The following is a 27636-nucleotide window of genomic DNA, read 5'->3' on the forward strand; positions in this document are numbered from 1 at the left end:
ATAGCAAATAATAAAGAAAAAACAACAAGATCCCCTGCGCATTTTTTGGGCCCCGCGGAAGCATTTGATACCGTTCGCCTCTCAATCTTGCTAACACTATTACGGTATCAAGGGGAATTCACTTAATCTCATGGCGTATTATTTGAGTGGTCGTTCTCAATATATTCAGAATGGCGAATATGTCTTTGAAATGCGCTTCATCAAATGCGGATTCCACAGGGTTCCATAATTTGTCCTCTGCTATTTTTGTGTTATATAAATGATCTTCCAGTTGCATCTACCTTTTATTCAACGTCATTTGAAAACAATACTACCCTGTTGAGGCACGTCTCATCTTTGTCCGAACTTGAGACTGTAGTGAATACTGAAATGTTGATGATTGCCGGAAGGCAAGAAAATTATCTTTTAATCGCTCTAGTCTAAAACAAAATGTATGCTTTTTTGTAATAAGTTACAATTACTCTTTTAGGCAGTAACATGATTGAGCAAAATAATAGTATAAAATATTTGGGGGTTACAATCGACCATACTCTGGGCCGGAAATCGCATAATAATAAACTAGCCAAGAAGTCATCGCAAAACGTTGGTATTTTTTACAAAAGACACAGTTCGATTTTTAAAACGCTTAAAGTCGTTTATTATAGTTTCATCGCGATTACAGTTTTTACCGTGTTTTCCTGAAAATAAGACTGGGTCTTATTTCAATTTTTTTTCTGAAAAATAACACTGGGGCTTATTTTCGGGGGGTGTCTTATATTTTCGTTTATCAAAAACAAAATTACAAAGTAGAGAATTACGAGATTTCAAATATACGAAATATGGAAACCGACATCCATTTACTTATAAATAACACGTTTTTATTCGAATCAACTGCAAAACATTGATTATAATCAATAGATTTCTTGCCAATGATTCAAAAAAATATTTAGGTTATCGACCAGGACACCCTACTTTTATCTGGAATCGCACCTTCGCAAATATTTACTGAAGTTGTAAATCTCAAATAAAAAATAGTTATTAACATAACTGGATTTCGAAAATGTGAGATTATCACATTACTCGTTCGTTGATGATGTCACTCGAAACTTTAGCCATTAAATGCGCTTTACGAGCGGGAACTGAATGAGAACTACATCAGGGATCGGCAAACCCCATAATTGGCACACGAAGAGATTTTATACGGCACGCGGAGTCGTGAGCACGTTTTAGAATGTTAAAATATTGAAATAAATTACGGTACATTTAGTGCAAAACACGTGGTTAAATTTGCTGTGTTTTATTATAATAATTCGTCATTATTATTTCTTTCATTATTCTGGTATTTACGTTTTATTCCGTTTTTAACCGTGATGATAAATGCAATGTTTGTGGCCAAGAGGCCAAAATGAGATGTGAGCCAAATTCAAGATTTTGTGTGTTGTCTGTCGTAATTACGAAACTATATCGTCACACTAATAAAAAAATTGCCTAAGTCACTTTTTGTCGATTTTGAGATTTTGGTATCGCCGGATTGGTTGGGGAAAGATCTATCTTTCTATGTTATTTAAACATTCATATCTGGTATAAATTAGCCGCTAGGGGGCAAAAACGAATCTGCCTATCTCGGGAAGTGGACTTAGGCAGATTTTGGTTTTGCCTAAACTGACTATTATTGAGATAGGCACATTTAAACACGCCTGTCCGCATCCAGTTTTTGTACGTTCTGGTTCGTTACGACACTCTTCGACTAGCAGCGCTTTCTGGCTCAAGTAGGGTGTACTGAAATTTATATATATATATTTTATCTGGACGCTACCAGCAAGTAATTGTATTGATCGAATATTAAATTTAACAGTATGGAGTCCAGGAAGCTGAGAAACTATGCTCTACTTGGAAATGCTTCTGCAAATGATAGTGCCACACCAAGTAAGTTATTGAACGCCAAAAAATGCGAATTTATACGGCGATAGTAGCGAGCGATCTTCATATGTAGGGGAAAGTGGGGAAGGTTGGGACACTTTTTTTCTTTTGCATATTTTGAGCCGTTAATTCTGCATATTCTCTTAAGTTTGCGGGACTAATGCATAGAGGGGTAAATGTAGTTTTTATTCAGCAACAAAGAAATTCCCTTGCGACACACATCTTACTACCAAAATGCTTAGAAAAACGGCTGTCAAGTGTCCCACTGTACCCCACTTGTGGGGCACAATCGGACAGACCCTGGGGCACAATGGGTCAGTCTGTCAAAATTCAACGAAGTATGCCCTTAAAAATAAGCAATTAATCAGCATAATCGTCTAAAGTACGGGGAGATTTCGAATTTGAAGATTTAATATTTTCAAAATCAATGTTCAACTGAAATAGTTCAGATATTTTGACAAAACATTTTGCAAAAAAATTTGATTATTTCCTTCCTCGAATCTAAATCTGGAAATATTATTGATTCTGGAATATATTCCATATTGAGCCATGGGTCGAAAGAAACCATTATATTACACAAAATATAACGCATCTCTAAGTCTCTAAGCACTTATTGTATCAAACACTGTCGAATTGTGCCCTGTAGAGCATGTCCCACTGAACCCCGGTCCATTGTTCCCCATAGGAAACAAATATTTTCAGACCATCCCACGGCAAAATTCGGAAGGCACAGCCACTCGCTAACGTTAGGAATATTTTACAGTGGGCTGACGCTAAAGAATATCAAACGATGGTTTGCCTCGTTGGAAAGGCTAAACTAAAAAAAAGAAAAAACTGGAACGGTGAAATTTTTTTTTCAACCTCACAAAACCAATTTCACCCCATAGCTTGCGCCGCTCTACCCGTCCGTTGTCCGTTCGCGGGGACGTTGTAACTCACCTAAGGGCGGATTGGAACATCGAGCCGCGGACAGGATTGCGGATATAGTATCAGTGTGATAGCTGATTTTCCACTGTGCCCCATGTCCCAACGTACCCCACCTTCCCCTATTCGTAATTAATTTTCACAGATGAGGTGAATGAAGTTGGAAGTTTTATAGAGCTTCAGCTCGATGGTTGCGAGGGGGATTCCGATGCATATTTATATAGTGAAAGTGGCTATTTACCGTTTCACGAAATACTGGATATTCATGTAAGTCTCGATAATCTGGACACGACGAGTATCTCGGACAGTACCAATGAAGGCTCTACAAGATCAGATGGCACTTTTGAAACCTATGACGAGCCCTCACCTAACCGAGAAAAGAGACCAGTGCACGATAAATGGAAACAAAATGAAGGAAAAATCAGGCGCCTCCGTGGAAAATCATATAGAAACTGGAAAGAGAGAATGTGCCCAATCGTCAACCAGGGCCACCATGTAGATCTGCATTCTGTCGCAAAGTCAAAACTCGCCAGTGTAACGTTGTAGATGAAGATCAAAGACTTGCTATGTTCATTGAATTTTGGTCTATGACGACTTGGAATGAACGCAAAATATTCATAAATACTCTGGTTGGGACACATGAGATCAAACAACAAAGATCATCCGGTGTATCTAGAAGAAAATTTTCATATGTTTACAAACTAAAGCTTACGAATGGTTCTGAGCTGCCAGTCTGCAAAGAAATGTTTGCTTCCACGTTTGGGATGCCTTGCAGAACTTTGGTATCTTGGATTAAACATAAAACCCTCTTCTAACCAAACAGCTGTTGTTCAAGCAGGTCCGAAAAGTGGAAAGTGTGCAAAAGTAAGTAAAAGTTTATAAAAGAGTGGCTCATCACACTACCAACTGTAGACTCGCATTATTGCAGAAAATTGCCAAGTTACAGAAACATGAAATTTTTGTATCCAGGCACCACAATATCTGCCCTCCACAGACATTACCAAAATGTTGCAAAGAAAGAAAACAGGAGGGTCGTTAGTGAAGTTTATTTCAACGAGATTTTCCACAGATATAAATACTCAGTTTTCATTTCCCGAAAGGATAAGTGTGTAGGTTACAAACATGGTAACATGAGCACAGTTGAGTATAGCTTGCATATCAAACTGAAGGATGATGCTAGAAAAGAAAAGATAACCGACAAAGATTCTGCAAGTGCAAATAAATCCGTTTTGACGATGGATCTACAGGCCGTGCTTTTATGTCCTAGAACGAGAGCTAGTACCTCATATTACAGAACTAAGCTACAGGTATATACACAATTTCACTTTAGAATCTGATACGAAATCAAAAGCAGGTTACTGTTACGTCTGGAATGAAACTGAAGGCAATCTTTCTAGTGAAGTATTTGCTTACTTGCAGTTTGAGCATTTTAAGCGAATCATTTGTAATAATCCCGAGCTGAAGTATATTATAGTTTGGAGCGATGGATGTGGTTACCAAAATAGAAATAGCACGGTAGCCAATGCAAATTCTAGTCTGGCAAGAACTTACAACATAGATATAGAGCAAAAAAAAATTTTTGGTGGCTGGACATACACAAATGGAATGTGACTCGATGCACAACGTCATTGAACGAAAAATCGTAGGCGACATTTTTTCTGAAAGAGATTTGATCGTACTTATGAAATCCGCAAGAATCCATCCATCACCCTATCATGTTTGCCAAATGAGGCACACTGATTTCAAAAGAATGAATCAATTGTTTCTTCAAAGCATTAGACCCGGACAAAGAGTAGGAGATCCCAGAGTTCCTAATTTGCGTGCCCTGAAGTACGAAAGCGGTGGTAGTATTCGTTACAAGCTTTCGTTTGAGAAAGCAATTTGGAAAGCGCTACCACACCGTGTACAGAATGTTCAAAGCCAATGGGTGCCAATGTTCAGATCTCGTATTCCCTTTTTGTGCAAGGAAATTTAATGATCTTCAAGAAATGAAATCAATTATGCCAATTGACTGTCATCATTTTTATGACAACCTTCGTCACGAGTAGATTATACAAACTCAAAAATGAAGTATACTACTATAAATTCATGATTACAGTTGTTTGTTTATGTTGATGTTTTAGGTTCAAAAGAGTTATTTATGTTTTGATTATATTGTTTGTTGTTTGAGTTGTGAAATTTTACATTCCTTGTATCAATTGAATACAATACATCTGGCCTGTGGGCTGACATATATTCTAATGTTCATCAAAGTCAAAATATGATTAAGGAGGAATATCGAATTTTGACTTGGCTTTCGTGTCATATTAATTTATTGGAAGTCACTCTCTCATTATTTGCCGAATGGACTTTCACAAAGTATATAGGTCAAGCGGATGTACAGAGAAAATATAGGGCGAAGATGTGAATAATATTGCCTAACTCAGGGTGCGGGAATAAAAAAATGCCTAAGTCAATTTCAGCGCATATAAAATAGAATTTGGAAGTTATAGATATCCTAAAATAATTAAAAATTTGATAAGATAAATCTAGATGAAAAAAAATTTGAAATAGATTGAAAAATGGGAAAGTTATGAAGTTTTTTTTGATTTACTCAAAATGTTAAAATTTGACTTAGGCAATTTTTTTATTAGTCTGACGATATATAATCAGCTGTGAAAATGTCGTTTGCGGTACCTCAGGTATTAAACATCATTTCAAAATCACACACAAAAACAATTTATTTAATTAAAGGTGATTCTGAGAAGAATGAAGATGACAAACACTCACTTTCTTGTTACGAAAAACAAAGTAGCATCGCGGGAAGCCTTTTACCGATGATAATTCTATTAAAAAGTATTTATCAATTGTCCCGAAGTTCTAATTGGCGGATGTGCCAAATGAATGCAATTCTTTCAGGAAATAAAAATCTCCCACTGTCTGCTTTTAGTGAAGAAAAGCGAGGACAGGAAGCTCGCTGAAACATCGAGTTATGGTGACTATTTCTTTCTATATATATAATGAAAACAGTTTCAATAATTTTCCGTGAAAATTAGAATTCATCATAACTTCAGGTAGTTCAAGCTATTGTCCCATGTTTCATCGGCACGCAAACGTATATCTTGACATCATTGACACACTGGAAAGAGAACATTGCTGAACCCTGCTCTACATTGACAGTTTAAACAAGTTTACATCCGTATGTATATAACGAATGTAAATATCGGGATTTCACTGGCATTGCTGCAATGGGGTGTGCCACAGATTCCATTTGATCTCAAGCGCCTGAGCTATAATATGATGCGATAAAAAGTTATAGGCGATGGTAATGAATAGCCGTGCGGTCAGGCACGATTGAAATTTGCTTTTTATTGTGTATGGTCAGGTAGATATAACGCACGGATTTTCGTATTCAGTGTAGTTTACACCAGTAGGCTATGTTCCCAAGCTTAGGGGGTGGTAGATATTTCGTTATTAGTGATTAAAAATATGTAATCTAAAAAATGTGTTATGTATTTGACTTATTACCTTCACAGGCATATAAGCCACTTTCTGAATATCCAAGCACATTTTTATTTACTTGAAGTATTAAAGTATTGTCACACCTGAAAATTAGGGGGTGTTTGAAATTTAAGGGTGGAGGTGTTCACCCCCTATAGGAGGTGTAGAGAAATCACTGACTTACACATACATAGAAGAACCATGAAATACATATCAATTATTTGTAATTTACAAACTCTTATAAATGAAAACAAATATTTTAAAATATTTGTAGAATTATTATACCAAAATTATTATACCATCTGATGAACATATTGGTTAGTACTACGACGATGATTATGTAGTAACGAGTCAATCAAACAGCAGACGCTAGCTCTGTAACGCATCTAGATCTTCTGCACGCTTTGCAAATATGAATATCTGAAATGAAGTATAAAAACAATTAGATTTCAGGATACTGGCATTACGGAAAACACCCAACAAAATTATTGACCTCTTATAAAATAACTTCAGAGTAAAGATCATTTATGGCAAAGAATATAAATCATTCCATTAAACACGGAAACTTTTTTTTAAGTTTGTAAATGTTTAGTAAATTGAGATGATAAGAGCAAAATATGACACAAACCTCTGCTTCTCCTGACATTATCACATCTACGAGGTTTTATATAGAGAAGAAACCCAGACCTTGTAGACTTAACCTTGCAGAAGCGAGAGCATCTTTTCTTACCTATTTCCGGCCGACCTGAGAGAATTAGTTTTTTTTAATTTCATCATTGACAATAAACTATTTTTATATGACTTGAACTATATAGTACAGGGTGTTCCAAACTGCCGCTCGCGGGCCGCATGGGCCCCGGACACATTCCGTGCGGACTGCAGAACAATTTTAGCAGATATTTGTATTAATTGGCAGAAAATGTTTGAGTTATTTTTAAATTATTTCAACTGGGAATAGTCTTTTTCGTAATCCCGATGTCGGGATTAATGTTTGTTAAAACAATGGGAACGTCGAGACGGTGCCTATATGGGAATAATGTCCTGTAATCGGTACCAGGAAAATGAATTGTCTTGTGCAGACAGACCAAGTCGTTTAGATGAGTCTCACTTTCTATCTAAATTTCAAACCTTAAGCTCGCGTCAAGTAACTCCTCGTTTGAAGAGTCGTTTTGTGCCTTTATTTTAGTATAAACACTCCTCTAATTTGACTCGTTGGCTATTTCGACAGCAGCTACGAACCGCGGAGCTGACTTAGCGACGCGCGATCTAGTTTTTTAGCTGGGTCCGGAGTCCCAATTTAGAGGGACTTCGTTTTTCTTCGACAATAGCACCATGGTCTGCTCACGCTACAAGTAATAAAATTAACCGAATATAACAATTCATCATACAAGAAGTGTAATAAAATAGGTGGCCGAGGTAAACTGTGAGGAAACGTATTTCCTTACCCACAACAACGTTAAACCACAGTGTCTTGTGTGTTTTCGAGTAATATCTGTCACAAAAGAATATAATTTTAAAACATTACAAAACCAAACACGAGAAGCAATTCCGAACATACCACGGTATTTCTCGGCAAGCAACTTAATAACTAAAGACTTTATATATCCTCCTCAAAAAACTGATTAAAGCGGTAAAGTGTCATTCTTATATATAAGTGAGTAAATTCGAGATGTTTTGATCACTTTTGGGTGTTCTCCGACTGCGGCCCGCAAGACATTTTCAAAAGTTTTTGCGGCCCGCCAACCTCGCACCACCCTGATATCGTATATTCATTAATGTATGAACGTTTCTGACATTTAAGATTAAAAAAAGTTATTCAAAAGTTCGAAACTAGAACCTTTTCTAGAAGGAAATTTTATTTGAAATATTTTTTGTTTCATAAATTTTCAAACTTTTACAATTTAACTTAACTCGAAACAATGGAAAGTTGTCCAGGGATCCAATTTTTTGAATTTTGTATTATTTATTTTGTATAAAATATACATCTTCATTTGTCTATAATTATTCTTACTCAATCCAAAAGCAAATGAAATTAGGAACTTACTTTTGTATCTGGCATCCGAATATGTAGCTGTCACACAGATCAATATCGCAAGAAGTAAAGCGAATTTCATCTTAATAATATGACTATATGAATATAAGTTTTGTATATTTATTTTCGAATTGAATCCGATTCAAATATCCTATGATCTGACTCTATTTAGAGTCCTCCGAGCCGTGTAATAACGACTGCTATCTGAATAACTCCGCTGCTATCTGAATTATTATTATTTATTGAATCGAATCCAGTCGTTTTCTTTAAAATTGGTTGGATTCATTCTGAATTGATGTTGATTCAAATCGTTTGGATTTGAAATTCGAAAGCTTACACTGAACATAAACATGAAAAGGGTACTCTCGTAGTGTGTGTACAAGGTTATGGTTAGGCCATAATTTTATTCAAATTTTACTTATTTTAATTCTATTACGAGTGGAGACTGTCTGTGTTATCCAAGTAAATATACCCCTTGCCCATAGCTTCCAATCCCTGTACACAACTTGATGTAAAGAAGGCGAACGAAATTAGTTACCTCCATATCGGTGCACACACGGGAGCCATAAAAAGTACGTTGCGTCATCGCGTAAGTTACTTATCGTCTATGTTGTCTTTTACTAAAATACGTTCGCATGAGTCGAAATTAAGCGCGAATAAGTGACTTGGTATTCCAGGCTGAATGTTCTACCAATACACAATATTCCAGACCACACTTTTTCGCCAAAGATTTCTTTCATTTAACCCATATAAAAACGAGTTCGTCAATATCATTCACTTACAGTTTAAAGAAGACATCCTCATATAACGAATGCAAACATTGTGATATCATTGACATTGCTACAATAGGATATGCTATCTCTCATTCATCTGTGATTCTGTGCTCATGTCACTAGGTCTTATTTTAAGGAGATGGCTTATATTAATATCATTTTTAAAATTCAGCCTAGGTCTTATTTTCAGGGTAGGTCTTATTTCCGGCAAACACGGTAGTTGGGGATCAGCAGTCCAATCTTCATTACAGGCCATTCAAATAAAGGACTAAGGTGCATAACGTTATATGAGAAATGTCGTACAACCAACTTTACTGTCACTCCTGTCAGCATGAAATTTTACAGCTGTCAAATATGCCTACTTTTGAAATGGCAGAATTTATTCAACGCCATGAAAATGCTTTTGAGGAATGTTGGGCACATCTATACAATGCTAATGAATAGGTCCAAGAAATCTAGGTCCCATTTCACACCACGGGTTTCTATTGATATTGGGAAGAGATTCTTAAATTATAACGGTGTCCAGGTTTGAGTTACGTCCAAACTGAAATAAATAAAATCCTCTCTATCGTTGTTTTTAGGGAAATAAAAAAGCTCTTGCTAACTAAATATTTAGAATAATTCTCCCCTTCATTTTAATTTGCTGTGGTATTCCATGATTTGTCTTGTGTGTATACAAAATTTTATCCTAGGTTAAGGTTCTGCTGTGAAGGTAACGTGAAGGCCAAAATACAAATGGTTAGTGTGGTTTGAGAGTTCTTGCATGGTTTGCGAAGATTATTTACCCTGTGTCCGAACCAGAATTAAACCCAGGTCTTTCAACTTGAGTTTTAAAGATAAATAACTAATAATCAATATTTACTCAAAATAATAATTACTTCTCAACAAAAGTGTAGGATAGTGAGTGTTATTTCCTAATATGTAACCCTTGTTACCCTGATTATAATTACTTATACTGTTACTTGTACCTTCAAATACTTATTACAATCTGGACTATAATTTGGCAATAATAGGCTCTTTGGTTGGACATTTTTGGCAATTGACTCCAACTATAATCAGCTTGGCAATATGTTTTTCATAAAAGTTTATCTCTACTGTTCACTCCCATTTATAAAATCTATCAATTCGGCAGTGGCAAACGTTATAAATTTATTAATATGGTGTGGCAAGTAATTTTTATTCATTTATTTTTTTTTTAACTGCCCGTATGTAATTTATAACTTCTAGATGGTTGTGTGTATGTGAGCGTGTGTGAAATATTTCCATTATTTTAGGTGAGTGAACACGTACCACTTCTTTTTGGCAAAACCTTACATCTTATATACATTCGGTACGTTTTAAACCTTATCTAAGGTTTTGTTTGCTCTCCTGATTTGATAATCAGTTTTTATTTATTTTTTTTACCAATCATTTTATTGTTATGCTGATTATTACCAGGGTGTGCCTTGAATCATAAAATGAGGAACAGTAAATACATTTACATTTTTACATTATTTATCGTGGATTCATGTTAAATATGAATTTACCACTGAATAGAGGACAACATGAGAACTTAACGCGACAAAAAATTTCAGTGATTACCTTCGATTTTCCGAACTTTTTTGGGTTCGAATATTGGGAATTGTGAAAAAAGTTGAAAATTTTCGTAAAATAACAGATTTTTTTAAACTTTTCCGGTCCCGGGGGCAAAAATATGAATTTACCAATGAATAGAAGAATAATATGAGAACTCGACTCAACAAAGAAATTTTTGTGCTTCCCTGCTATTTTTTGTACTTTTTTGGGTTCCAATATTGGTAATTGTGAAAAAATTAAAAAATAACCGATAACCGATAATAAGATAACCGATTTTGTTGAACTTTTCCGGTCCCGAGGGCAAAAATATGAATTTACCAATGAATAGTGGATTAATAAGAAAACTCAAGGCAAAATAAAAATTTTGGTGCTTTCCTGCGATTTTTCGAACATTTTTGGGTTCGAATATTGGGAATTGGGAAAAATTAAAAATTTTCGTAAAATAACCGAATGGAATGAAATGAATGGAAGACTAATATGAAAACTCAACGCAGCAAAAAAGTTTTGGTGCTTTCCGGCTTTTTTCGAACTAAAACAAAATTACAAAGTAGAGAATTACGAGATTTCAAATATACGAAATATGGAAACCGACATCCATTTACTTATAAATAACACGTTTTTATTCGAATCAACTGCAAAACATTGATTATAATCAATAGATTTCTTGCCAATGATTCAAAAAAATATTTAGGTTATCGACCAGGACACCCTACTTTTATCTGGAATCGCACCTTCGCAAATATTTACTGAAGTTGTAAATCTCAAATAAAAAATAGTTATTAACTGGATTTCGAAAATGTGAGATTATCACATTACTCGTTCGTTGATGATGTCACTCGAAACTTTAGCCATTAAATGCGCTTTACGAGCGGGAACTGAATGAGAACTACATCAGGGATCGGCAAACCCCATAATTGGCACACGAAGAGATTTTATACGGCACGCGGAGTCGTGAGCACGTTTTAGAATGTTAAAATATTGAAATAAATTACGGTACATTTAGTGCAAAACACGTGGTTAAATTTGCTGTGTTTTATTATAATAATTCGTCATTATTATTTCTTTCATTATTCTGGTATTTACGTTTTATTCCGTTTTCAACCGTGATGATAAATGCAATGTTTGTGGCCAAGAGGCCAAAATGAGATGTGAGCCAAATTCAAGATTTTGTGTGTTGTCTGTCGTAATTACGAAACTATATATAATCAGCTGTGAAAATGTCGTTTGCGGTACCTCAGGTATTAAACATCATTTCAAAATCACACACAAAAACAATTTATTTAATTAAAGGTGATTCTGAGAAGAATGAAGATGACAAACACTCACTTTCTTGTTACGAAAAACAAAGTAGCATCGCGGGAAGCCTTTTACCTATGATAATTCTATTAAAAAGTATTTGTCAATTGTCCCGAAGTTCTAATTGGGGGATGTGCCAAATGAATGCAATTCTTTCAGGAAATAAAAATCTCCCACTGTCTGCTTTTAGTGAAGAAAAGCGAGGACAGGAAGCTCGCTGAAACATCGAGTTATGGTGACTATTTCTTTCTATATATATAATGAAAACAGTTTCAATAATTTTCCGTGAAAATTAGAATTCATCATAACTTCAGGTAGTTCAAGCTATTGTCCCATGTTTCATCGGCACGCAAACGTATATCTTGACATCATTGACACACTGGAAAGAGAACATTGCTGAACCCTGCTCTACATTGACAGTTTAAACAAGTTTACATCCGTATGTATATAACGAATGTAAATATCGGGATTTCACTGGCATTGCTGCAATGGGGTGTGCCACAGATTCCATTTGATCTCAAGCGCCTGAGCTATAATATGATGCGATGAAAAGTTATAGGCGATGGTAATGAATAGCCGTGCGGTCAGGCACGATTGAAAATTGCTTTTTATTGTGTATGGTCAGGTAGATATAACGCACGGATTTTCGTATTCAGTGTAGTTTACACCAGTAGACTATGTTCCCAAGCTTAGGGGGTGGTAGATATTTCGTTATTAGTGATTAAAAATATGTAATCTAAAAAATGTGTTATGTATTTGACTAATTACCTTCACAGGCATATAAGCCACTTTCTGAATATTCAAGCACATTTTTATTCACTTGAAGTATTAAAGTATTGTAACCCCTGTAAATTAGGGGGTGTTTGAAATTTAAGGGTGGAGGTGTTCACCCCCTATAGGAAGGTGTAGGGAAATCACTGAGTCTTACACGTGCATAAAAGAACCATGAAATACATATCAATTATTTGTAATTTACAAACTCTTATAAATGAAAACAAATATTTTAAAATCTTTGTAGAATTATTATACCAAAATTATTATACCATCTGATGAACATATTGGTTAGTACTACGACGATGATTATGTAGTAACGAGTCAATCAAACCGGTCACGCTGCTAGCCTTGTACCGAAGCATCTAGATCTTCTGCACGCTTTGCAAATAGGAATATCTGAAATGAAGTATAAAAACAATTAAATTTCAGAATACTGGCATTACGGAAAACACCCAACAAAAATATTGACCTCTTATAAAATAACTTCAGAGTAAAGATCATTTATGGCAAAGAATACAAATCATTCCATTAAACACGGAAACTTTTTTTAAGTTTGTAAATGTTTAGTAAATTGAGCTGATAAGAGCAAAATATAAAACAAACTTCTGCTTCTCTTGACTTGCTCACATCTACGAGGTTTTACATAGTGAGACCCAGAACTTGTCTTGCAGAAGCGAGAGCATCCTTCTCCACCCATTTCATGCCGTCCTGAGAAAATTGGTTTTTTAAATTTCATCATTGACATTAAACCTATTTTTATATGACTTGAACTATATAGTACAGGGTGTTCCAAACTGCCGCTCGCGGGCCGCATGCGGCCCCTGGACATATTCCGTGCGGACTGTGGAACAATTTTGGCTGATATTTGTATTTATTGGCAGAAAATGTTTGAGTTATTTTTAAATTATTTCAACTGGGAATAGTCCTTTTCGTAATTCTGATGTCGGGATTAATATTTGTTGAAATCATGGAAATAATGGGAATAATGTCTTGTGATCGGTACCAGAAAAAATGAATTGTCTTGTGCAGACAGACCAAGCCGTTGAGATGAGTCTCGTGTCAAGTAACTCCTCATTTGAAGAGACGTTCTGTGCCTTAATTTTAGTATAAACACTCCTCTAATTTGAATCGTTGGCTATTTCGACAGCAGCGACGGACCGCAGAGCTGACTTAGCGACGCGCGATCTAGTTTTTTTTAGCTGGGTTCGGAGTCCCAACTTAGACGGTCTTGGTTGTCTTCAACAATAGCACCTGGTCCGCTCACGCTACAAGTAATAAAATTAGCCAATTACAGAATATAACAATTCATCATACAAGAAGTGTAATAAAATAGGTGGCCGAGGTAAACTGTGAGGAAACGCATTTTCTTACCCACAACAACGTTAAACCACAGTGTCTTTTGTGTTTTCAAGTAATATTTGTCACAAAAGAATATAATTTCAAAACATTACAAAACCAAACACGAGAAGAGATACCGAACATTCCACGGTATTTCTCGGCAAGCAACTTAATAACTAAAGACTTTATATATCCTCCTCAAAAACTGATTATAGCGGTAAAATCTCATTTTTAAATATATTTAAAGTGAGTAAATTCGAGATGTTTTGAACACTTTTGGGTGTTCTCCGACTGCGGCCCGCCAGACATTTTCAAAAGTTTTTGCGGCCCGCCAACCTCGCACCACCCTGATATAGTATATTCATTCATGTATGAACGTTTCTGACTTTTAAGATTAAAAAAAATTATTCAAAAGTTTGAAACGAGAACCTTTTCTAGAAAGAAATTTTATTTGAAATATTTTTCGTTTCATAAATTTTCAAACTTTTACAATTTAACTTAACTCGAAACAATGAAAAATTGTCTTAAGATCCAATTTTTTGAATTTTGTATCATTTATTTTGTATAAAATATACATCTTCATTTGTCCATAATTATTGTTACTCAATCCAAAAGCAAATGAAATTAGGAACTTACTTTTGAATCTGGCATCCGAATATGTAGCTGTCACACAGATCAATATCGCAAGAAGTAAAGCGAATTTCATCTTAATAATATGACTATATGGATAAAAGTTTTGAATATTTATTTTCGAATCGAATCCGATTCAAATATCCTATAATCTGACTCTATTCAGAGTCCTCCGAGCCGTGTAACAAAGACTGCTGAATAACTCCGCTGCTATCTGAATTATTATTATTTATTGAATCGAATCCAGTCGTTTTCTTTAAAATTGGTTGGATTCTTTTTGAATTGATGTTGATTCAAATCGTTTGGATTTGAAATTCTAAAGCTTACACTGAACATAAACATAAAAGGGTACTCTCGTAGTGTGTGTACAAGGTTATGGTTAGGCCATAATTTTATTCAAAATTTACTTATTTTAATTCTATTACGAGTTCGGAGACTGTCTGTGTTAGCCAAGTGATTATACCCCTTGCCCATAGCTTTCAGTCCCTTTACACAACTTCCTGTAAAGAAGGCGAACGAAATTAGTTACCTCCATATCGGTGCACACACGGGAGCCATAAAAAGTACGTTGTGTCATCGCATAAGTTACTTATCGTCTATCTATGTTGTCTTTTACTAAAATACGTTTGCATGAGTCAAAATTAAGCGCGAATAAGTGACTTGGTATTCCAGGCTGAATGTTCTACCAATACACATTATTCCAGACCACACCTTTTCGCCATAGATTTCTTTCATTTAAGCCATATAAAAACGAGTTCGTCAATATCACTCACTTACAGTTTAAATAAGACATCCTCATATAACGAATGCAAACATTGTGATATCATTGACATTACTACCATTGCTACAATAGGATATGCTATCTCTCATTCATCCGTGATTCTGTGTTCATGTCACTAGGTCTTATTTTAATAAGATGGCTTATATTAATATCATTTTTAAAATTCAGCCTAGGTCTTATTTTCAGGGTAGGTCTTATTTCCGGGAAACACGGTAGTTGGGGATCAGCAGTCCAATCTTCATTACAGCCCATCCAAATAAAGAACTAAGGTGCATAACGTTATCTGAGAAATGTCGTACAACCAACTTTACTGTCAGCATGAAATTTTACAGCTGTCAAATATGCCTAATTTTAAAATGGCAGAATTTATTCATCGCCATGAAAATGCTTCTGAGGGATGTTGGGCACATCTAGACGATGTTAATAAATAGGTCCAAGAAATCTATGTCACATTTCACACCACGGGTTTCTATTGATATTGGGAAGAAGATTCTTAAATTATAACGGTGTCCAGGTTCGAGTTCCGTCCCAACTGAAATAAAAAAAAATCCTCTCTATCGTTGTTTTTAAGGGAAAATGAAAAAGCTCTTGCTAACTAAATATTTAGAATAATTCTCCCCTTCATTTTAATTTGCTGTGATATTCCATGATTTGTCTTGTGTGTATACAAAATTTTATCCTAGGTTAAGGTTCTGCTGTGAAGTTAACGTGAAGGCCAACAAACAAATGGTTAGTGGGGTTTGAGAGTTGCATGGTTTGCGAAGATTATTTACCCTGTGTCCCAACCAGAATTCAACTCAGGTCTTTCAACTAGCGTTTTAAAGATAAATAACTAATGATCAATATTTACTAAAAATAATACTTTCTACTCAACAAAAGTGTAGGCTAGTGAGCAGCGGCGTAGCAAGACTCTCGTGTGCCCCCCCTGGCAAAAAGATTTCGTAGACATAAGCTAAAACGCAATGGTGAAAGGCAATGGTAACTTAAAATTTGCCGTTTATTTCGGTTTCGGCTTTATTTTTTTCATACGTTCTTCCTCTTCTGCCCTTTTTCTGCGTTTCTGTGCGCCACTGAGAGGTTTTGCTTTCGACATCATTTTGACAGCCTTCGTAATTTTGCCGGTGCGATCAAACCACAAGACGCCGGAAATCGACGATTTCCTGGCATTGTTACGTAACAAAACGATTTGAGCAGAACTAACATCAAAGTTATAAGATGTGCATTACTTATTTTGCACTGCAGCTTTTGGTTCGCGACTTAAATTTCTAAATTCTAACCGCTTTGGCCCCTTTGCGCAGTGGGCCCCCCGCGGCCGTGGGGGTTGCGGGGGTGGATGCTACGCCACTGTTAGTGAGTGTTATTGGACACGTAGTGGACATAACGATCGTTTCAATATTATGTAGTTCTTGTTCTTGTTGTTATTTGACACAGAATAACACACCTAGTGGAAATATTAAAAAAACGCTTTTCTCTTCGAATCTTTGAAATTTTCAGTGGTTGAAGATAAAATTTTTCCCCAGAAGGCTATTACTTTTATTCATTTTAAATATACCTGTTAGCTCTGTGAGATTTGTTTTTGTTTGCTATGACGTCATTAAACGTTCTGCGGACATCGGACGCCATTTTGTGTCCTACTGTACCGCTTCGCTTGGTGTGAATCAAAGTGACTATAAACCAAGTGGAGACACCAGGTGCAATGATGCATATCGGACGCCATTTTGTGTCCAAAAAATCGGGGGAACGCGACAGCGTCGGTTTGTTTTAGCTTCGCCAGAAGGTCTCGTTTGTCAATTTGTTTGAAGATTTTTTAATGTTTTGCATTTTATTGGGGTAATTTCATCATTTTTCTTTTGCTATTTGCCTCGTGGAATCATACTGGTATCGTGCGGTTTCGTGAAAGTTGCGATAGTTATCTCATCTTCCCGTGTGAGTTATGCAACTTTGAAACTTCATATCTCACGAACCTTATATTAGATGCAGATAAGTTTTATATTGTTTGAAAGACAATCTAAGAGACTAATTATAATTATGAGATGGAGATAAAATGTTGCGATTATCATACAAAAAGCTGCAAAATTGAAAATCGTGGAATTTTTTTGAAAAGCTTTTGAATTAAATACCAAAAACTTCGATTTGTTCTTGTTTTAACCTAATATGACATCGACACATTTGCAGAGGTTAAAGATAGCTTTCGACATTAGATAGAATTTATCGTGCACCAGTAAAATTGTATAAGCTATTTCATTCAATGTTCTCCAATTCTTGACATGTCCACTGCGCAAACTTGAGTAAAACAACAACGTTACCTAATTACTTCGTTACGCAATTATGTCGCAACGTAGCAACGTTCTGTATGAAAAAACATATCGCTTTCCTTCGCAAGTGTGAAACGTCATTAACCTAATGCATACGTTTAAATCAGGTACTATTTGAACTGGTATTATGATACCTGTTCACACCATGCCGTAAGTTTAAAGCCTGCGTTTTACATTAATCATTCCAGAAGCTGATGAAATGAATTTTCTCAGAAAAATGTTTCTTAATTTAACGAGCTGTTGCAACAGTTGCTTCAAAAATTATAGAATGCAAACGATCTCATGGCTAGCACATTGTGCGGCCTAATGAATTTCATCGAAGCATGTACATTATAAGGTACAAAATTTAAAAACCAGCCGCCGCGACTGGTGTTGCATCTCTTATCAACTTATTATTAGCAGGATATTTCGATTCTTTTGCGTCGAAAAATGTAAAATATTTACTAGGTGATCTAGCGACGCCATCATGTCTTCTACGTTCTCGTTGATAAAACTTAATTGTAATTTTATCGATATCCAACAGTGAAAAATTAGCCTTGATGTTTTCGGGGGAACCCTATAAAGACACGGGGTTTAAATTGTTTGTTTGTTTCTATGGAAAGTGTCAATCCCGATGAATGCCCACAATCGTTACTAACTCTTTTCAGGTCTTACACACCTGATAAATATTTGAAAATTGATAGTGTTCTAGTTCTAGTTATGGGTGTTCTAGTAAACTTGATATACGCCGTTATCCTTCATTTCATGCATGTAGTATATGTTTTGGATATTATTTTGGCAATGTACACCTTGTTGAAAATTTGCGATACGCATATTTTGATATCATGACATGTACCGCAAAAATAGTGCAAGTTTCTGTAGTATAAGTTGTATTGTAGTTCTGTCAGTTTGTTAAAATAGGTTCTGTGCAAGTAGCGATAATTACACCAGGAATTTTATAATAATTTAATAATAAAATGTGTATCTTTTTGTTTAATATTTTGGTCTTATCGGGTTGTTGATTTATCGAGTGAAGTTGGATGACTTTAACCTTAACTTCGTATATGCTGACCACACCGCCTAGTCCGGCAGAATCGGGCCTTAACATTGTTTTGGGACATAAAGTTTTTTTTATTGTTTAGATATAATGTATATGACATATATAATAATACCCAGGTGGGTGTGGAGTATATAATGTTGAGCAATTTTTTTTAAGTGGATTTAAAGTATTCGGTCCAAGATGACGCACATCCTGAACCCCGACCTGGTAAACATACAATGTTCAGGTTGTGCGCCATCTTGGTACGAATACTTCAGGAGCGCCTTTTTGTTAAAAACAATTATTTCATAACCACATGGTTTAGTTTTGCATACATAGTAACATTGAATCTCCTTACAATGTCAGAAATTCAAATTTAGTACAATAAATAGTAGTTTATTTCACTAATACAAGCCAAGATCCATCGACAGCATCTAGCCACTTTCTATTGCGCTCTTCAAACTAAATTTGCGTTGCCGCGCGCATTTCGTTTTCCTAGTTTAAGCTTAGGGACTTGGTAAATATTTTATTAGTTGAATTGGATTAGAATATTTGACCTAGTCTTTCACTCTGAACAAGGCCATGTAAAACCGTCCACTGGTATCTAAAGATGTGTAACGTGTTTTCTTTTGGAAGAACCGCAACCTTTCAGTGCTGCATTGACTTTGGCAAAATTAATATACAGTATCCTTGTGGAGATAGAAGGTATGCGTATGCGAAACCGAGATGTGCACCTGTTATGCCAACATAGTTGAATCAAACGTTTTGAATACTAATACATCACACACATTTTCCTGCGTGCTTCGGTTGTACGCACTGTTAAAAAAATTTTCCCAAATTTACTAAAAAAAAATGGCAGCAAAAGTACTGGCCCCATGTAAAAAAAATTACGAGCCCTATCAGTAGTATTATGAACAGTATTTTCAGTAAATTTACAGAGATTGATGGTAGCAAAAATTACTATAAAACTGTAAAAAATACTACTTTTTTGACGGCAGTAAACCTACCCACCAGTAGTAATATTTTTTACCTTAAAATAGTAAATAAAATTACTATCTCGATGGCAGCTACCTTACCCGACAGTAGTACCATACAATACTAGCATGATGGTAATTTCTCACTCGCGATGACCGAACCACTACGAGAGTAGCAAAGATCTACTGGCACGACACAACAGTAAACACACAGAATATTACAGTTAAAATAAAAAAAACGAGATTCTGGAAACGAAAATCATTTTATTACAATTAATATTTTTAGCATAAATACACACTGAATGCCTTTAAGGCTTGTAAAAAACAGTTTCGAAAGAAATTTCATCAAATTGCCTCAGTACTGATACAAGTACATTGTATGTGTAAAGCTACACACAATAATAACCCAGTATTGTAAGACTCACAGATAACTCACATATTTTTTAACCTGGTGGAAATAAGTGTGGCTTATTCACTGAAAAAACTTTGTCATCCCTGCTATCTAGCATATTCCATTTTCAAGTTTTCTCTTCTAGATTTGAGCTTTTTTGTGACTTTGAGCAAAAATAGGCATGCAATGAAAAAAAATAAAAAAAAGCTTAATGGAATCAGATTCGGAAAAATTCGATTCGAAAAAAAATGTATCCGGAAGTGGCAACCCTAGCAGTAACACCACCAAAGTTTACTTAAACATCAATTTCTAACAACGGCACATATAACGCCTGTGATAGATTCACTCTTCTTGCAAGGCGATTACTTTTGCATTAACGTCTTTGCCTTTACTTTTTTTCGACTTAGTGCCGCTGGGGTTTATGTCACCGAAGAACCTGAAAAAAGGCAGAACTTAAATGGCGAATAGGTTTCACATATGAAATTTGGAAAACGTCCTGTTATCTCACCACTAAAATAGTAAAAACACAAACACTGGACAAAAATAGTAAAAATGTCAGGTATTTATAATGTATCGTGCCTTGCCAAGGGATAAACAAAAAACTGTCAGTGGGCCAGGAATGCAATTGCCAAACCAGAAAGCTACAGATCCTCCTAGCCCCCAGTTGTCGCAAATCGCAATAGGCTCATCCGCTCGTTGACATTCGATTGCAAATGCAGCAATTGAAAAATATTGTATTAATTTCTGTCATTAGTAATGATTTTTTGCAAATATATCAAAAATTTCCTGCTACAAAATGGAGAGCACAGTGACATCGTTTTAAATTGAAGTTCACTAAAATAGGATTGTTGTGAGTTCATTTTTCACATATGAATGTAAAACATATTAGATTAGGAGGAAACATGTAAACATGTGTGGTACCGCCAGTCAATCATGATTCATTTTAACCATTAATCGGTACCGTACCGATGAATGGTTAAAATAAATCATGACTATTATTAAACACCTAAAAACTGTTTAACTAATTAAATTATTCCCAGCCCTACTCGTGGCCCAGTCCCCAGGGTATGGACACCACGAGTTTGTGCAAGTCCAGTCACATATTTCATTTTCACAACCCATTTTTTGTATTGTATGTCATCAAATAACACTACATGACAGAAGTAACAGGTAATTCATCAACAACGTGTACATTGTGCCAACAGCAAGAATTATATCAGCACTGTAGACTAGCACATTTTTTCTTACCTCTGAATAAAATCAAACGTCAGCAAGGCCTTATTTGGATATTCTATGTTGAAAACATAGAACGAAGCAAACTGAAAAGCCACCGCTTCAAAAAACGATCTACAGGAACACACCACTTCTCGTTCAGCGATGACGTAAAAAGTCTCAGCAGTCGCTACCGTGTTACCTGAAACACAAGATTGTAAACTTTAGCTTCGAATCTATAGGCTTATGAATAAAGTGAAAGTCACTTGACAGGTTGATTAATCTTATTATCTCAACTTCTAAAGCCAACTAATAACAAATACACTTACTAGAGGTGGACGATTAGTGATTTTTTGATAATATGCAATTACACAATTATTAATTGTATAATAGTACGATCATCTCAAAATTGGCTTTGGCTATATATTTAATATAGCAGACATGGATTTGTACTTATTTTCACTCACCGTTGATAGCGAGCGTAACACTGATAGAACGAAGGGAGAACTTATTATATTGATGAGGCTTATGATAAGCATTACGTTCTTTCAGAAATATTATATTTCATATTTCAAGCAATGCATACTGTGACGCAACAGTTAAAGCAGGTAGCATGACAGAAGCTGGTGATATCATTTTATAATAATCACAACTGAGAAGTATATGGCGACACAAAATGGCCTTTGAAAAAGTTGCAGAATTAATCACAGGAAAACAGCTATCATATCATATTTCGAAATTGTTCCTGATATTCACAATTACATCGCTCACCTCTTAACACTTACCTATGCAAGCAATAAATGGAGATTTTGGAATATCTTCTAATATCTGGGGAAAAGTGGTTTCTTTCTGAAAATAGGCAAAGTAGTGAATAAATATGCAAAAAAATTCCGTTAACCACTATCATGCAGTTAGTTTCCAATTAATTTGCAGTCGGCTCACAAAACTTTATACGAACAGTGTTGTGCACAAGTTACATTACTCTTGATGCGAAAACTTTCAAAAAAAGCATAGAACATACCTGGAAACACTTAAATATTTGGTTTAGGTCCTCTCCGAAATAATAGGCGATCAACGTGACCACCCCAGTCGATTTTGGTAATTCAGTTTTCAGATTCTTTGATTCCGATGTTGAAGAACTTATAAATTCAGAAATTTTCTTATTGGTTGAACATTTCAATGTCCTAAATAATAATGCCTGAGTAAGTGATCCACTTTCTGATTGAATGACACTAAGTACTGGTAATTTCATAGAGGTTGGCTCATCGACCTTGCGATTAGTTACATAATTTGTTCCTATTGCAAGACTGAAGAGAGATGAAAGTAACATTAAATTACAGCCTGCTTGGAAAAGAAAGGGCAATTATTGTCAAGCAATTATTACACAGACATGGAAACAGACAACCTCTAGAGCACACTATGTCGCATGTGGTACCAGCCTGCAAGAACAGGTGCACAATAACTAGGGTACTTGATTATGAAGTAAAATAAAGAATAGAAGAACTTCAGAATATTTAAGTATAGCCTAACCTCAGATAAGTTATAACCTCTTATAGGAAGCAATAAATAATGGGCACAAGAAGGCTTTCAACAAAAACTCTGCAAGGCATAGCATTCGAATGAAAATTATCTTGCAAAGTATCAGATATTTGTGCAACTTACTTGTAAATGCATATGGAATTGTCTTCAAGTTTTTTTAAAATATTCTTTTTAGCTTCTGTTTTACCAACCAATGTTTCATAATGGCGCATTAAACAGATTCCATCGAACAAGTGTGGCCATAACTCCTTGATCCCACTGATGCTTTGATTTTGATTTATATGCTTTCGTTGAAGAGGGAAGGTCTGTTTCATATATTCTTCCACTTTTCCCAAATCCTGATCAGACTTTGATAATGTGTACTCATGCTTGAGCCACATTCTAAGTTGTTCAAGTTCCCCTTCATTATCTGTTTCAGGACCCCAAAGCACACAGCCATATCTGTCAACATCTACTTGTTCTTCCACCTTAGGCTGTTGGCTTCTCTTCTTTGATGTGGACTTCCGCAAGTTGTCAATACGCCAAACCATTTGTTGGGTCAGGTAGGAATAGCCAGACCCAATGACTTCACCTTCAGGTCCACTTGTATCTTGGAAAGACTTTGGATATCTACGTATGACCCTTTTAGCAATAGTCGACAATTCTGCCCTTGACGGCTTGGAACTGCCCGACCACTTCAGGACAGAGTCCACAAGAATGCGAACAAACTCACTTCTTCTGGCTGATGGAACAACTGTGCCATTTTTGCACATTTCAATTATGTCAGTGGGAAAGTCTTTCCAAGATATCACAAAGTTTTCTGCATTGCAAGATGAAGAGGAATCGCTGAATAGTTCAGTTGCATCGGATGAAATATCCAGACATAGACTATCTTTCCAGTATGCAACAATTTTCCGGGCCAATATGACAGACACCACACCATAGAGGTCTTCCTCTTTAATAAGCAAGAGATCAGAAGAATCTTCGACGCCAAGGTCTCTTAATTTCACATCCAGGTCTTGTATTGCTTGGTTATTCAAACCAATTTTAGACAGTTCATTCAAATTTATATTAGCCATTACTAAAATCTTCAGCAGTGCCAGCGAGAACTAAAACATTTATTGAAATCACAGCCAAAAATAAAAAATAAATTTTCAAAAAATAAACCTGTCAATGTAATCACTACTTTCCTATATTTATTTACTTTCCTATATAAACCTAGGCAATGGGAAGGGCCAAAAATGTTGAACAGGTTAACGGTACAATTAACCAATTTTATGTACTCAAGGGTTACATAGCTATAATTGAATTCATCTGTCTGTTACCGGTACCGTACCTATTGTTGCCACCGACTTCAGGACTTGTAACGTTTGAACGTATCACATCACCATAGGCTACCGGTAAGTTACATCTATTCCGAAACAAATACTGAAATAGCCAATTCAGATTTTTACTCTTGGTCGTCGATAGATACTGGTGCCGGTAACACGGCGAAACTAACGCAGTGTGGGGTCTCCCTAAAACCAGGCACTTGCGAATTCAGGCACTTTTTCAGGCACCATTTCAGGCACTTTGATATTTTTTATTTTTACCGTACGTCATTGGGATTTCCAATTTACCTGACAAGATAATTAGACTTTAAATAATTTTTTGCATCCCTATATTGCAATAAAACAATATTATTTCCAATTTATTAGGGTATAAATTATTTTTCAATAGTAAAATGTGGCAACATTGATTACAAAATATAGAAATCAGGCACTTGGTCAAAACCTATTTTACAATGTATCTGATTACTCTAAAACAGAAAATTAAATATATACACTTTGTATGGTTGAATTTACAACATTTTGGTAAAATACAATACCGTTTGTGACTGATGGAGACGTGTCATATTTCGCAAGTGCCTGATTTTTCTCGGTGACAGTTGCCATATTTTTTCGCAATTATTTTTTGAATTATTTGCGTCAGCACTTACTATTCTTTGCTTTCTAACGCAAATTCATTGTTCCACAACAATTTGAGCGTTTTTAATATTGCAATGAGCAATACTATTTGACAACATATGGTCAACCATCGTACTTTCTGGATTTATTTGAAATTGAATATGAATAATAAAATCTGGCAACCTCAAGCACAAAATACTAAAACCAGGCACTTGTGAAATTTCAGGCACTTCGTAAAAACCTATTTCTCGGTGTTTTTACTTACTTTGAAGCAGAAAACTAAAATATACACTCTTTTGTATGATTGAAATGACGTCTTTTTGGTAAAAAACAAAAACGATTGGGACTGGTGATGAGGGGTCAAATTTCGCAAGTGCCTGATTTTTCATTTTTTTCGATAACAGTTGCCATATATTTTCGCAACAATTTTTCTAGATTATTTGCGTCAGCACTTACTATACTTTGCTTTCTAACGCAAATTCATTGTTCCACAACAATTTGAGCGTTTTTAATATTGCAATGAGCAATACCATTTGACAACATATGGTCAACCATCGTACTTTCTGGATTTATTTGAAATTGAATATGAATAATAAAATCTGGCAACCTCAAGCACAAAATACTAAAACCAAGCACTTGTGAAATTTCAGGCACTTCGTAAAAACCTATTTCTCGATGTTTTTACTTACTTTGAAGCAGAAAACTAAAATATACACTCTTTTGTATGATTGAAATGACGTCTTTTTGGTAAAAAACAAGAACGATTGGGACTGGTCATGAGGGGTCAAATTTCGCAAGTGCCTGATTTTTCATTTTTTTTGATTACAGTTGCCATATATTTTTGCAATACTTTTCATAAAATCTTTTTCGTCAGAACTTACTAATCATTGCTTTTTAAAGGAAATTCCTAGTTCTACAACAATTTCAGCGTTTTTAATAATGCAATGAGCAATATCATTTGACAACATATAGATAACCATCGTACCTTTTGGATTTATTTGAAATTGAATAGGAATGATAAAATCTGGCAACCGCAAGCACAAAATACTAAAATCAGGCACTTGTGAAATTTCAGGCACTTTGTAAAAAACCATTTCCCGATGTTTTTGATTACTTTAAAGCCGAAAATCCAAATATACATATTTTGTATGACTGAATTTGGTATTTTTATTGTTCAAAACAAGAAGAACTGTCACTGGTAGGAATGTGGCAAATTTAGCAAGTGCCTGATTTTTTGGTTTTGTCAATGGTAGTTGCCATATCTCTATAATTTTTTTCTTTTTTTTATATGTTGTTTCCCTATTGCATTATTTTATAAAAGTCAATGTTTGTATGAGAGCTCCACTTAGCATAAATGGAATTAAACTTTTAACATCAGTATCTACTCCGGAAATTGGTATTTAATTAAACCAATCACTATTTGAATATTGTAAAGTTTGAATGACATTGTGTTGTTTATTTTTATTAATTCAAAAGTATTACATATGTATTATTTAAATACGGGTTTAAATTTGACAGATCTGTAAAGAATATTAGTTATTCAGATGGCATCTTTATAGTAATGTTCGGAACCCTTGAAATTGGTTCAAAACTTCTTCTAATTTGTTATAAACATTTCGACGTAATATATTACCCAGGTAGCAACAATCGCATTGTTATAAAGAACCTAATTTGTCTTCTGGCAATATTAGTTCGAAATTCCAGTTTTAATTGTTATCGGACGACGATTTTAATAATGTAATTCGGCCTATGACTTCATATAAACTACATAACAGAAACAATTGACTTATGTCGTATAGAATTTTTTATAATACGTATCCAAGTCACATTATCCCCTAATAGAACATAATTTACCGTTCACAAAATGTATAAAAGCCTGTGCAAAATCTATATTGACAACCAGCGGTGTTCAACCACGGAGAGGGAGTGATCACTTTTTTGTGGCTTTGGGGCCAGGCCACTGAAATGGGGCCAGGCCACGGAGAAATTGGGGCCAGGCCACGGAGGAATTGGGGCCGGGCCACAGAGAAATTGAGGCCGGGCCACAGAGAAATTGAGGCCGGGCCACGGAGAAATCGGGGCCAGGCCAGGCCAGGCCATGGTGCTATGCAGTAATACCGGTACGGAGCCACACTCAAATTCTGGTATGAAAAGTGGATTAGTCCTATTTTTTGTGTGTTCAACGGGTTAGTAATGATCTTGATGGTACAGACAAACCTTATTAGTGAAAATAATACGCTTGAATCACATTTAACCGAGAATTTATTGCCTGGAAATACTGGATAGAAAATGGAGCCACAGACTTGAGCAGTTCAGTATTATGGAGCCACACTCAAATTCGTTTTGAGAAGTGGATTAGTCTTATTCTTTGTGTGTTTAACAGGTTAGTGATGATCTTGAAGGTACAGGCAAACCTAATTAGTGAAAAGAATACGCTTGAATCACATTTAACCGAGAATTTACTGCCTGGAAATACAGGATAGAAAATGGAGCCACAGACTAGAGCAGTTCAGTAATATAGAGCCACACTCAAATTCGTTTTGAGAAGTGGATTAGTCTTATTTTTTGTGTGTTTAACAGATTAGTGATGATCTTGAAGGTACAGACAAACCTTATTAGTGAAAAGAATATGCTTGAATCGCATTTTACCGAGAATTTATTGCCTTGAAATACAGGATAGAAAATGGAGCCACAGACTAGAGCAGTTCAGTAATATAGAGCCACACTCAAATTCGTTTTGAGAAGTGGATTAGTCTTATT

At 35.4% G+C, this 27636-nt stretch overlaps 1 protein-coding gene across 2 annotated transcripts; it reads right to left on the reverse strand.

Annotated features, from left to right (window-relative positions):
- Nucleotides 1-19766: 19766 nt before the first annotated feature.
- Nucleotides 19767-24228, reverse strand: LOC144428303 (uncharacterized). Of its 2 annotated transcripts, XM_078117344.1 has the most exons (5): nt 23075-24227; nt 22434-22596; nt 22198-22261; nt 21449-21614; nt 19767-20636 (listed from the first exon to the last, which is right to left on the reverse strand). In XM_078117344.1, exons 1-5 carry the CDS (start codon nt 24007-24009, stop codon nt 20543-20545), a joined length of 1422 nt encoding a protein of 473 aa, XP_077973470.1. In that variant the 5' UTR covers nt 24010-24227; the 3' UTR covers nt 19767-20542. The 2 variants fall into 2 exon arrangements, with proteins under 2 accessions (XP_077973470.1, XP_077973471.1); XM_078117345.1 differs by lacking the exon at nt 19767-20636 and having other exon boundaries at nt 21508-21614; nt 22184-22261; nt 23075-24228.
- Nucleotides 24229-27636: the final 3408 nt, after the last annotated feature.

The sequence above is a fragment of the Styela clava genome, chromosome 10 (genome assembly GCF_964204865.1).
Source record: "Styela clava chromosome 10, kaStyClav1.hap1.2, whole genome shotgun sequence".
Classification (NCBI taxonomy): Eukaryota; Metazoa; Chordata; class Ascidiacea; order Stolidobranchia; family Styelidae; genus Styela; species Styela clava.

Excerpts from the sequence above, each read along its gene's own strand:
- LOC144428303 (XM_078117344.1), bottom strand. The coding sequence starts at position 24,009 with ATGGCTAATATAAATTTGAATGAACTGTCTAAAATTGGTTTGAATAAC. Across the intron at positions 22,262-22,433 it reads AAATATTTAAGTGTTTCCAG|AAAGAAACCACTTTTCCCCA; the intron begins GTATGTTCTATG and ends GCCTATTTTCAG. Across the intron at positions 21,615-22,197 it reads TCCATTTATTGCTTGCATAG|GTAACACGGTAGCGACTGCT; the intron begins GTAAGTGTTAAG and ends CTTGTGTTTCAG.